Source organism: Carassius auratus, chromosome 7 (assembly GCF_003368295.1).
Source record: "Carassius auratus strain Wakin chromosome 7, ASM336829v1, whole genome shotgun sequence".
Lineage (NCBI taxonomy): Eukaryota > Metazoa > Chordata > Actinopteri > Cypriniformes > Cyprinidae > Carassius > Carassius auratus.
In genome coordinates this window covers 26501183-26515040 of record NC_039249.1, presented here as the reverse complement: position 1 = coordinate 26515040, position 13858 = coordinate 26501183, and the positions used below count along the sequence as shown (strand labels likewise).

At 36.1% G+C, this 13858-nt stretch overlaps 1 protein-coding gene across 8 annotated transcripts in view; it reads right to left on the bottom strand.

Annotated features, from left to right (window-relative positions):
* Positions 1 to 13858, bottom strand: part of LOC113106355 (unconventional myosin-IXa-like) — a 122398-nt gene that overhangs the window by 56781 nt on the left and 51759 nt on the right. For all 8 annotated transcript variants that reach the window (XM_026268201.1, XM_026268203.1, XM_026268207.1 and 5 more), the window contains exons 3-5: positions 1818 to 1912; positions 1680 to 1742; positions 44 to 143 (exon numbers count right to left, since the gene is read on the bottom strand). In XM_026268201.1, coding sequence (XP_026123986.1) covers positions 44 to 143; positions 1680 to 1742; positions 1818 to 1912 — 258 coding nt within the window. The remainder of the gene's footprint in view (positions 1 to 43; positions 144 to 1679; positions 1743 to 1817; positions 1913 to 13858) is intronic.

Below are 13858 nucleotides of genomic sequence, written 5' to 3'. Positions count from 1 at the left end.
CACTGATGGTGAGTATGGTGCATGCAGCAGTATCAGCCCGTACCTGATTGAGGTAATGGTATTCTTCAGGCTTTTTGAGGTGGAACAATGTCCTCTCCTCTTCACTCGCCCCTGCCAGCAGGTAGTAAAACACATGGTAATTCCTGGAAGAACAAACCAATGTACCATCAGGTGCAGTATGAACATATGTGCCTATGAATACATAAAGGGTTACAGTCTGGTCCAGATCGGAGCAGCTTGCATTATGTACTGACTACCACCTTAAAAATTTCCTTAACCAGTGACAACAGGTTTATTTTTGACTTTATGCCTCAAGAAATGTAAAAGTTTAATTCAGAAATTGAAAAAAAGGAAGAAAAGTTGTCACTGTGACAGTAACTTTTCACTTTTGTAACTTTTAGATACTGATATATACACTTTAGGTACTAATGTGCAGTGTTGGGGAATGTTACTTTTAAAAGTAATGCATTAAAATATTGCGCTACTACCTATAAAAGTAACTTATTACATTTCTTTTTACGGAAAGTAATGCATTATGTAACTTTTGAGTTTCTTTTTTTTGGGCAGGGCTTGCTTGTTTGTTTTTAATATAAAGAACTTATTTTACAAATGTAAAAGCCCTTTACAGAACAAAAGTGAAATGAATGAGGCTCAGTAAAGGGTGCAGCTCAAACAAATTGCAGTGAGAATATATCACGGTAGAAGAAAGTTCGACACTATTCAGCAATAGCAAAAATGAAACACAAATGTGTCATTTTTGCTTGGTATGGTTGAATTGGATTATCGAAGGTCAGAAGCAAAAACATTGGAAAATAAAAATTTATTACATAAATAATTTTTATATACACAAGAACTGTCAGTTAATACATGGGAAACAAAGTAACTGCCATTACTTATTTGAAAAAGTAACTCAGACATTTCCTTCTAAATTAAAATTAATGCGTTACTTTACTAGTTACTTAAAAGTAATCTGATTAATCACGTTACTTGTAAAGTTTTACCCCCAAAAATGTTAATACTCTATGTACCTTTGAGGTATCAATATGAAACTTTTTAGGTACAAATTTGTACCTTCTGAACAGCCCCAGTAATAGATATTGTACCTTGTATCTGAAACTGTTTGAATGGTAGTTTTAGTGTATTTTATTGTGTCTATATATATTTGTGTGTGTGTGTGTGTGTGTGCACGCGTGTGTGTGTGTGTGTGTGTGTGTCATGTCATTGACCTAGCTGGTAAGGACAAAAAATGAAAATGACAGAGATAGCTTTACTGTTTGTCCCTTTATCATTTTTCGCCTCATCATTTCCGTTTGATAAAGCATGTCCCTGATTCTCAAGTACAATATGACTGCTGTGATTTACACCAAACTCCAAAAACAAGAAGTTCAAACCAGTGGGACTAGTAATAACATCCAGTAGATAAAGCTGAGATTCACACATATAAGCTGAAAAAATTACTCTGACAAAACGGAACACTGTGGAGAAATGATTCCCACATGTTCACTACTGGATTTATTTCCTCACGATCTACACACTCTCGAGTTTAAATAAACTGTTGTCGAGTCCAGTATAACAATGTTGATTTAATTACAAAATATTTAAATTCAACAGCTGACTTCTTTTCTTAACTGTTGAAATGAAAATTCAACAGCGTTGACAAATCATACAAGATCTCATACCTTTCATTGTGTTCCTGATAGACGAGCCGGGACTTCTCCAGCAGGTATTTCTCCACGTATGCCCTGCATAAGAACAAACACCACATTAGACAAGGGTTCAAACAGCTCTGCAAGACTGCAGACTTACGCAGCTCTTACCCTCTAACTGTGCCACTTTCCTGATAGTTCACTTGGATGAACTTCCCAAAACGGCTGGAGTTGTTATTATGGGCTGTTTTAGCATTGCCAAAAGCCTGTGAACACAAGAAAAACAAACAGCATAAGAGAGCTGGCACGCTTAAAATGAAGGGGAAAAGAAATAAATAAATTCAGTATATCAAAGAGAAATAAATATGATACAGTATGTCAAAGTGAGCTTCAGTTTAAAATTCAGTTGCAACTTATTCGCTTGCTAATTAAAGTTTCAACTTATTTTCAGTTGAAGCCCACTTTAAAATAATACGTCTGCCATTGAAAACCATAAAAAAATAACCCCAGCATATGCATACTTCACAATTTAAATAACTGGCCCATGGCATTCTTGTTACATAGTGCAGTAATTACAATTAGATTTAATAATTCTAAAAATATTAATTGCATGCTTTACAAGATGCTATTACAGAAAAACAAGGTACGAAAAAAAAACATGCTTGACAAGCCAACAAACCCACAACTGTAAATGTGTGAAGAGGTTGGCCATACCAGCGCATTCACATACTGTAGAAGTTTTAAAAGCACAGGCTCTTTAATTGTAGGGGTCAGTGAGAGGGTGAAAAATAATTAAGGGTGTGATGCAAGACAACTTGACTAAGTTGTAAGTGGACTGCATCAAGAAAAAAACAAACAAAAAAAATGTTTTGTAAGACCACACTAAGTCTGTTGTAAGTGCCTACTACATCCCCCTTTTGGCCTATTTTTGTTACAGGCCTGCCTGGAGAGCAGGAAGTCATTCAGTTGTACATAAATGCTCTCATTATTTGTAGCTGCGCCACAAATAAACAAATTCCTCAGTGGAACGAGCTGCCGAGGTCCGTCTGAAGGGACAGCGCTCACTCCTGGCACCTACAGCCGCTCCAGAGGTCAATCCCACAGCCAAGTGTGCCAGACGCACACCGCCTTGTTATGAGTCAGACTTTCAGAGTGGGCTTTACAGCTCTCGGGGGAAGCAAGGGCAAGCCGTTCTGCCACAGACGAACGGAATTCTGGGTAGGGCGGCACCAGGGGTGTACAGCTGACAGCCATGAGCTAATGTAACAGTCCCGCCATCATGACGCATCTAGCCAGCTATGTCTTGAATGTCTAGAAAAGGTTATGTCAAACACTGAGATAACTTTACAAATGGCCTTTGGAACCCATGATGGAAAAGTCTATTTAGCCCTTCATGATGAACAGCACATGCAAAACATCAAGTGGATGTTGCACAGTCACTCCTCTGACATATTAATGAATGGGGTTTCAGAAATTCATCATCCGCTCTGCACACTAAATGATAGAGGCCTGGACGCTCCAGGAAGACGGGTCAGACGAGGACAAAAATCAGCCGTTAAAGTGTCACCTCAACTCTTCCTGTGCAGTCAAAGACACAGCAATACTTCACGGCTATCCCAGGCCTGCTGAAGCCAAAAAACTTTAAACAGACACGGAGAAAACAGTGAGGATGGACTGCCAGGCTTCTTGATACTCAACATTCCTGTTACTGCAGGAAACAGCTGCCATTAAAGTCTGCTGAGATTCACAAATCATGAACAGGGGGGCAGTTTTCCAAAAGCATTTTTAGCACTTCGGTTTCAAAAATGAGGGCCTTTGAAATTAGAAACATAAGCGTGTGATTTTATTTAGGCCTCGGGTATTTATTATAATTATAATAATTATTATTATTATTATTTTCTTCATATTTTTTTCAGGGCTGTCAAGTAATTACATTTTTTATTAAATTACTTCATGCTGTGCCAATTAACTAATCAAATTAATTAAATTAATTGGAAATCAATTTGATCTGAGAAATGACCCACAAAGTCATATAGTGTTAAATGAGAACAGATTAAATAAACATTACAAAAAATATAGAGAAATATTTAGATTCAAAATATATTGTATGACATAAGCTTTTAAGGCTACAAAGTTTATTCTGAAGTTGCATCTGGAAAGTATTCAAGTATATTTGCAGAGACTGAGGCAGCATGAATGCATTTACACTGTAATTAGAATAGCATAAATAATGCTAGGACTTTTATGGGTTTTAAATGGCCATACTGAGTATTGAAATATTAAAGTCTTTCTTTCTTTCTTTCTTTCTATAAAATGAAACTCTTAATATGAAAAAATTAAGCAAATGACTTTATGAATGGGTCACTGAAGCATTGACTTATTGTAGCTCAGAAAGGCAGAATAGTTCTGCTTTCGATTTGGAACTATTTTCATTGGTACAATTGAACAAAAACAGTGTTTGAACTATTGCATAAAATCAATATCATATTTGCAATTATGCTGATGTTCGGAAAAAACTAAAACACACTCTTGCTGGTTTGATATTGCTAAAACTATATCATATGAAATAAAAAAGACAAAAATCCATCATAGCAAATCAATGTGTTACATAGATAGTCCTAATCATTACTGTGGTTATTTTACTAAAATATTTATTTCATAAGTGTTCAAACAACTGTCTGTTCACTCCTTTTGGTATTGCAGTATTAGCCTTAAAAATCCTTTAATTTAAAGCATATAATATTAGCTCAAATAATCACTTTGAATGTTGTTCAGTGCTTTGACGCAATGTATTTTGTTTAAAGCACTATATAAATAAAGGTGACTTTAAGGTGACTGTGTATATATTACGAAAGGCCTGCTATGAAAGGGTATGGTGTATTCTACCCCAGCATGCTCTGGCAGCGGCGAATCCTCCACAGATGAAATAACAACACAAAAGGCTTTTGTCTTGAGTTAAAGGTCTTGATCTCATAGGAGAAGTTGGGGGAGTGAATAAACAACTGAGAAGCCAAATTAATCACAATTACCGAAATCCGCTCTGACACATATTGAACTGAGAATAAAATAACATCAAAAGCAGGAACTGGAAGTTTGTGGCTTTTCCCGGCACAAGACACAGGGGAACGTTTAGCAAACATATTTTGGATGAGCTCCACAGAGGGCGTTCAGTGTAAGAGCTTGTGAATTGATCTCAGGGGCTGAGAAATGAAACCATTAGAGCATTCTGTCACTCACACAAACACACAACAACCCGCTCTGATCTCAAGCCACGTCTTCTAATGGACCGCATCAGGTAAATATTATCTCTTGGCCAGAGAGTCGTCACAGGGGAAACACTCTCAAAACAGTGTCAGTGTGATAAGACCATAATCCTCTCCACGTGTGAGCGCAGAGAGTTTGCAGTCAGTGTGTTTGGGGCCTGCAGAGTCTCAGGTGCCTCTCTTAGCCAGACGGCATATGTTTATTTCTATAGATCAAGTATTCCTCAATTCTTTTGTCAGCTGAACCCCTTTGACCTTTAAATATTTACTTGACGTATCTCCCGAGATGTTAATATTGTAATCATTTAACAATCATATGGTCAGTTCTCTGATGTCAATGGTCACAACATGCAAGTAAACAATTAAAAAAAAAAAAATGTAAGTGGTTAATTTGAATTTCTTTTATAAGTTTACATTTTATTTATTAATTTTAAAATTACGGAATAAATGTTAAAACATATAACACAAAAAAAATATATATTTTCCACTTTACAAAAATGGTTCTATTAAACTGCGGTAATATTTCAATAATATTTTATAATATAACTAGATGAGTAAGGTCTGAAGACAAACTTTAAGTTGGTTTGAAAAAGCCAGAAAGTTTGAAGTAGTTTTAAAAGCTTGCATATTTACATAATGAAAGTTTACAGTTCAGATTAGTTTAAAAGTTAAAAAGTTTGAATGTTTTCATCAGAAAATCAGAAAAACAGATAACTACTGTATAAAACACATTGCTAGGGTACCTGGGATGGTTGCTAGGCTGTTTCTAGCATGACTAACATGTTGCTAACTTATTATTAGCATGATTAGCATGCTATTAACATGTTGGTAGTATGATTAACATGTCACTTACATGTTGCTAGCATGTTTCGATCATGATAAGCATGTCACTAGCATGTTGCTAGCATTTTTCTGTCACGATGAGCATGTTAATATCATGTTGCTAGTATGATTAGCATGTTATTAGCATACCAACATGCTAGTACATGCTAGCTAATCATACAAGCAATGTATGTGGGACCAAACTCCCAGGGGCAGGGAAATAAAAATCCCATATGTGGGACTGTACCTCTCAAAGGGTTAATAACATAATTACATAAAATGATGTTTTTACTGTATATTTGAAATACATAAAAAAAATGCAAAACCTTAATTTTTATACAGATTTAAAAACATATATATTAATATATGTAATTTCTTTAAAGGGACAATAAGTAACTTTTTAGGTATTTTATTATCTAAAATCAATATTTTTATTCATAAATATGCCCTCAATGGTGTACAAATACCTATGCCAATGTTTAAACTAATCCTTGTAAATGAAGAATTTATTATCTTTATATACATGGGACGGGTAGGTTGACGGAGGCTTCCATGTAGTTCCGCCATCTTGCAAAACTATAATAGCAGAGAGGGACAAAAAGTACTAAGCCAACGCGTTTCCACAGCGCGTTTTCGGACAGAGCCAGAAACGCAGGTGCAGAGCAGTCAGAGGCGCTTGAAACTGCACCGGCAAGTTTAAAAGTCTGGATTGCATTCTTATTATGGACCATACATATGCTGCGCCACAGGAGAAGAAAACATCGTCGCCAAAACAGTCAAAAATAGAACGTAAAAGGAAACGTGACCGTAGATTACAGAAAACAAGAGTTAATGTCGAGGAAGCTTTTTCTAGGTGGAAAGAGCTAATGCTTGATAAAGATTTCAAAAGAGACGCTGAAGTGGCCAGTTTTCTTCTCGACAGGTAAGTCAGTGTTACAGTCTATATTATAATATTTTTTTTATATCTAACAATGCATATAATTCAGAAAATATAACGAATAAATTAGACATAACTACTAATTACAATATTTCATGTTTTCCACAGTCAGTAATTCATACTGTAACATTCGTTTGTTAGTTGTCATGTTGCAGTTTGTTTGAAATAACACACCTGTTCACCTGAAGGAAAACTCGACGAAGTGCTATTAGAATACATCCTGTTAAAGCTTTTTGGTACATATCGCCTACCGTAGATGCAACGCGCATTTGAAAAAGCGAGGCGCTGGCGAGCAAATTTAGTTTGAATGCAAAATACAATTTCACCACTAGATGGGAGTAATTCCTACTCAGTGTCCCTTTAAAATTATTCCACACCTTTGATCAATAGTGTATATAAATTATTTTATTTATTTTTTATTTGACAATTCATTTTGCACACACTCCTCTGAGTTAGAGCTTGTTGGTGGATTGTACATTTAGCCACGGCAATCAGCTGGGGTCAAATCACAGGGTCCCGTCGCTTTCAGTGACTACAGAAATGTTACTTATAAACGTGTTGTGTGGCTGTTTTGGACACTGTAAATCCCCGGCGGTTGAGTGGGTTTAGTCTGACTAACACCACTGGACACAGTCATCCTGCCTGAGCACTTTGGGATTTCTCTGGAGGTCAATGCCAGCCTCATCCAAAATCACTGGTGACCACTGATGACTGTCTCTGTGAACACACTACATCACTGCTCAGCTATGACTGTGACTACAGCTTAAACCATCACATGCTTTTTTTATTTTACCACTAAAGTTTAATTAATATTTTGATCACCTTATTTTCTTACATTTTAATTGTTCATTTTAATTTTATAATATATGACTTAAATTAAGTCATTAGGACAGTATTATGTTTGGCATGCTGTTCAATTACAACAGCACTCATTTCCCCATTTCCTCTTTCGGTTTCAGACTCACGTGCTGTACTGCTAAGTGACTCACCACTTGGCCTAGGCCAGAATTAGGACATTTTTGCCCTGAATGGTTACACTATAGAGTGTGAGAGTGTTTTGAGCGGCCTAAATGAAGTCAATCCTCCTGAGTGTCTTTAGATTATCTGTGGGACGCATTCAGTTGTTGTAATGGGAGTGGCAGCTCGGCTAATGCTGTGCTCTCTGGTCAATAATAATTCAGTCTGCTGCTGTATGTGACCGGGCCTGTTCAGGGTCACACTGAGCCTCATTGATTTAACAACACAGCCCAGCCCAGCCAGACATACTGTTAAAGAATATAAAAAAACACAACAAAAAAAAATAATAATCCACAACATATCATTGCTCTAGGTCAATACTATAACTAGTAAAAATACAGCGATATAGTGCTGGTCCAGGGCTAGTATTGCAATTCCTTCTGATTTTTAACCCTTTCTAACTGAAGTTTCCAAAATGATCAATAAAACAATAAATGCTTTGTGCCATTTGCCACAATTTTACAGTAAATGTGTAACTATTAGGGGTGTAACGATACGCGTATTCGTATTGAACCGTTCGGTACGAGGCTTTCGGTTCGGTACGCGGTACGCATTATGTACCGAACGGTTCGTTGGACTAATTAATTATATTTGCAAAATAAATAAAAAATTGTGAAATATAATGATATGCGTTCAACAAGGTAGCTCAATAACCCAAACGACGTAACAGGCAACGCCCCTGACACCCCCGAAGAGGGAAAGAAACACCACCTTATATGTTTATGTTAGGCTACTCAGCAGGCGCTCGCTCACTCAGTACGCGCTGAAGGCTCGTTGCAAAATGGCCAATGCGTTTAACAGACCAGAAATAGAAGATCCTCCAATAACCAACAGGTCTGGTGTTTGGGTGCACTTTACCAATCGATCGGGGCATCCGAGCAAGCACGGAAATCAAAATGGACTAGTACTGTACTGTGTCGGAATTTCCTGAGCAGTACGATACAATTAACAGGCCTGCACGTTATTAGATAGAACAACTGTTATAAATAGAACGTATTCACGGGCAGTTTTGAAAACTCCACCTACTTTGCTCTTGGCATAGTGCAGCCCAAATTGCGTTGTATCTGAAGGGCAACGCTGAGCCCAGGGTCCAGCGCCGCGCGTACTGAGTGAGCGAGCGCGCTCTGTAGTGGAAAACGCAGGTTTTAAGAATATGCTTAATGTAATTGAGCCCCGTTACAATATTCCTTCACGAGCTCATTTCAGCCAGACCGTAATTCCTGCTTTGTGCCTAAAAACAAAAGCCCTATAGAGAACTAATTGAGTAAAAACACACTCAATATAAAGAGTTATAGAGTTCCATATAAAAAGTTACATCTTTGTATTTGTTCATAACTACTACAACAATAATATAAAATTTTCATTTTTTTTTTTATAAGGAGCTGTTTTTGTTTTATACAGTATGCTACTAAGAAAACACCATAGAAGATGGGTAAAGAATAGCTCCATCATTGTTCAATGTAAAAAAAAACATACTTTGTTAGTTTTAATAAATATATTTTTTTAAATCAAGGAAATGTATCTGCCAATTTTTTCTTTTTGCTGTATCTAAAACGTACCGAACCGTACCGAACCGAACCAAAACACCAGTGAATCGTATCGAACCGAACCGTGAATTTTGTGAACCGTTACACCCCTAGTAACTATGAATTTACATCTGTATAAACATCTAGGTTTGGTCTTAAGAAGAATCTTTAAAAAATATATTTATTATATTTCTATAGATTTTTTTGTTTGTTTTGTGATGCACCAAAATAATTTTTTGAAAATCAAAAACAGAAATAAAAATTGAGTTGTATAAGCATTTAATTTGAAAAGGCAGCTTTTAAATGACCTTTTTTAATTGCATAATTCAGTTTCTACTCCAATGTATTGTTGAAATATGTGACACTGGACCAGAAGAGTCAATTATTTGAAAGATGAAGCTCGTGATTATGGAAAGGGGCGTTACATTTCCATCGAGTGCTTGCAGTGATCAGCCAATCACAATGCACTGAGTCAGTTGGCCAATCAGAGCAGACTATAGAAAACGATGCGTTTGAGAGGCGGGGCATAGAGGACCTACAATAATGTACAGTATTTGAAAAATAATGGTGTCTTTTGAGCATTAAAGCATGTCCAGAGCAAACCCTGACAGAACAAACCCTACACGTTAGAGAGTACAGCACCTGTGTTTCTCTCCAGATATTCTTAAATCTGCCAGCAATATGGAGAGGGTCTTTGGGACCGTTAGATTTGGGACACAACCCAGACGTCTGCACTGCAGAAACCCTGGCATCTAAGTCTGCTGCATAATTATAAAGGCCTATCCCTCCCCGAAGCTCCCAGCTTAACGGCAAACTCTGGATGCAATTAAAACCTCTGCACAGAGTTAAACCTTCACACATCTGACATCAGCCAGCATTAAGTATTTATGTGATGCTCTTGGCACGCAACTGCATCTGTGCATCCAGATTTGTCATCTGCAAAACTGGCCAAAAACAGGAAGCAAGAGCAAGTCTAACTACAAACCTTGAAGTGTCACAACAGACCAAGCGTTACAGTGATTTTAACTTGATAAGGAACAGTTAAGCGTTACAAAACCCCTTAACCATGGTAAAACTGTAAATCAGTGCCTTCGGCTGAGGTTTTTGTTAAACAAAGACAACAGAAACATGCTAAAAGGTCAAACAAGTTGCGTTCATTTATGACAAAACAGAAAAAGGAAACAAGATTTTTTTAATAAGGCCCATTTCAGTGACCCATCCCAATTTAGCCACTATTACACAATGTAAATGTTAACCTAAAATGCTGAAAGTTTAATCAGTCAATCCATGTAACAGAATTCAATCATTGCACAGATGCAAGCATAATGTTTTTACATTAGATTTAAAAGTGCTTAATCTAATAGGATTTCAGAGAGAACTATCCGAAATGAACACGTTAGTTTCAGAGGGGGACTATGAGTCAGAAAGACACTTTTGATGCCTCATGACAGAGCCAGAGGGGATGTATCACTCACATTTCAATGGTGCTCCATGTCTTAGCAGTGGTGCCTTGCAGCATTCAGCCAGGGATGTGAAACGAGGGTCTGAGTTCATGTGAGTGATGATCAGTCTTGTGTACTCGAATCACATTTTACAGGCATCTTTCATTTAATGTTAGATGTTCAGTATTGCACCAGACAGAGCTGAAAATGAGCACATTTACAGCCCCATGATTTCCGTGATGTGGAAAATGAGGACGCACTCATGGAATGCAGTCATAAAAATTTTATTTACAGTATAACTTGGCATGTCATGGAATGTTAACAAGTTTTGAATGATTAAATCAAAAGTAGGGTTAATCAGATTATGTATGCGAGTATTAAAGTGCAAAAAGACTGCTATATAAAAATGAAGTATCTGTGTGAACGAGTGTCCCCGAAAAATCTATCCATCAAGATGTAAGGTCTTGAAGAAATATATAATTTTAATTTATAATTAACAGTAGAGTGTACTCTGAATGTAGAATATATCTTCTTATTACAATGTTTTAATTTAAAAAGATAAATTATATTTAATGTTTTATACCTTCATCTGATGATAATTAAAACATAACTTTAGAAATATTAAAATTGGAATTATCACTGGCCCAACCAATAATAAAAATGTATCAACACCAAGCCCCATAAAACTTAAAAACAACATACAAAGAGAACAAAAAAACACATACAGTATTTGAAAAAAAAAAAAGAATTCATGGCACCCTAATAACTGAAGAGCTGTTTTGTGTATAATGGCATCCCTCGTTCAGCACAAGCAGGGAAGTTTAGTCTCTTATCTTTCAGTGGTCTGTGAGTCACGGCTCAAACTCGCCTGCTTTCCTTCAACCCTGAGCTGAAAGCTACATCCTTCCCCTCATCCTGTCACAGACTGCTCTTCCTCTCACACTTACGCTACACAACAAGAAAGCGTGACTATCAGGGGATTCTTTAAATATCTTTTTCTCCTAAACATACACACAAAACACACACACACTTCCCTGTGAGAGCAGTCTATTCAGAGTTAATTAGCGTGGCTGGTATTTTAAACACAGGGCCTTCCAAAGCCATGCCTCACTTCCTGCTCGACCACGGCATTACAATGACTGGGCAATGGAACTGTTCTTGTCATAATATTTAACAATAATATTTACAATTATTTTTAAAACAGATATTGTTATCTATCATTATTATTATTTATTTTTATTTTTATTGGCTTTATATAGTGCAAATATCAGGCAATATATAGGTTTGATATATAACTTTTGAGTTTTGCAATTTAGAATTTTCAGAAATGTCTTTCAGGTATTTTTAGCTCAGTTTAAAAGCTTTGATGTCTTCTAGTCAGTGCAGAAAAGGCAGTGAAAAAAATTGAAATTCATCCTTTTTATTGATTAACTTATTACAGTGTAGTTGTTTAGTTTTTAGTTTATTTAAAATAAAGCTTATTAGGAACAGTGGGACTGAACTTAATAAGCCCACTAAGCTAAGAACCCATTGAGCCTTGTAATAAAAAGCCAATATTATAGACAACTTTTAAGGAAAATAATTGTATGGGGTTTTTTTCTTTTGTTTTTTAGTTTATGTAGCATCACCACATTCATTATAATTGCAAAGATCATCATGAAGATCCATGCTAACTTTTTTTGCTGCTGCGTGAAAGAAAGAAAAAATCATGCAGGTTTGGAACAACATGAGGGCTGCATGAAAAAATAAAAACATTTTCATTTTAGGCCGATTTATTTCACTAAAACACTTAAGATACTTGCCCAAATACTTCTAATGGGCTCAGTATCTCAAGACTACAAAAGCACATACCACAGATACTAACGTGTTTTTTTCATTACAACAGCTATGAAATTGTGTAAACAAAGTAAAAAGAGGCCAGAGACTTTAGCCCCTCATTCAGACGTACTTCATCCTAAGAGCTTGAATGCTTTGTTGATGATTTACAGAAGGATTCTTTCAAAACAGGTGCACAGAGGATCCAAGAAATGCTTAATATATGGTTTGCTGGGTTTGTTTTTTAAGCTTTGGGTGGAAACTAATGTCAAATTCCCATCAAGGTTACTGCGTTGAAAGCCTGCAGGTTTACCATACTTCCTGACATGTAAATAGCCTAAAATTAGTGCAGCTGATGACCGAGCCGGGATGTGGGTGGCCACAAACAGCTGTTGTCACCACATGAGGGTCAGACTCTTTACACAGACTCTCAAATGTCAACTGATGTTGATCATATTTATCTAGTCAATATGACAGAGGTGATGGACTATATATACGTCAGCTTTGTGCTAACCTTTTTGGTATCCAAACACGGGGTGGTGTTCACTCACCCAAGATAAAGAAAATTCAAATCTAGGTTTAAAATGCATACAGAGTTGTAAGAAATCTAATATTTGAAAACCCTTTGGGGTGTATTTTTTACACATTGAATACATGCGAGTTTACATGTGTTAATTAATAGAAATTCATTTTCGAAATCGAATTTTTTTTTTCCATTTTTATTCATTTAATTTTATGCAAAATAATAAATAATTCGTAATTTTTTGCACAGGTTGTACCACATGACTTCTTAAAACTTAATAAATGTAATAAATTATTTTACCTACTGAATCAAATTATCAAGTTGTTTTTTTATATATATTTTTTTGCACATTAACTTTAATCGTTTGAAAGACTTTTGCCTTCTCATAATGAATCTGGATGCCCTGAATTTTTCACTATATCACCCAGACATATACCATGTATAAGTTGGTTTTTAAATGTATTTTTGAACAATTACTGATGTGGAAAAAGTTACTTAGCACATATTTAAAATATACCACATGTTCCCATGGGTCAATACAGTATGCAAGCACATGTGGCATTCTATTTTCTAATTCCAGCTGCACCGAAGCATCTCAAGAGAGTCATGTGAGGAAAACCACCACAAAAAAAAAAAAAAAAAAAAAAAAATGATGAACATGCACACAGACACACAATCCAATAGTCTCTTTTTAAAAACGGAACTTTTGCCTTGTGTTATTTAAGAGTATTTCGTTTCCCAAGTGGGAGAGACAGGATGTCATATGGAACTTTCAAAGAGTGATCCTCCCAAAATTTTTATTTTGTCTGAACACAAAATGGCTTTTTCTTTTTACCTAAACAACAAAGTAAACATGACGAAACGTGA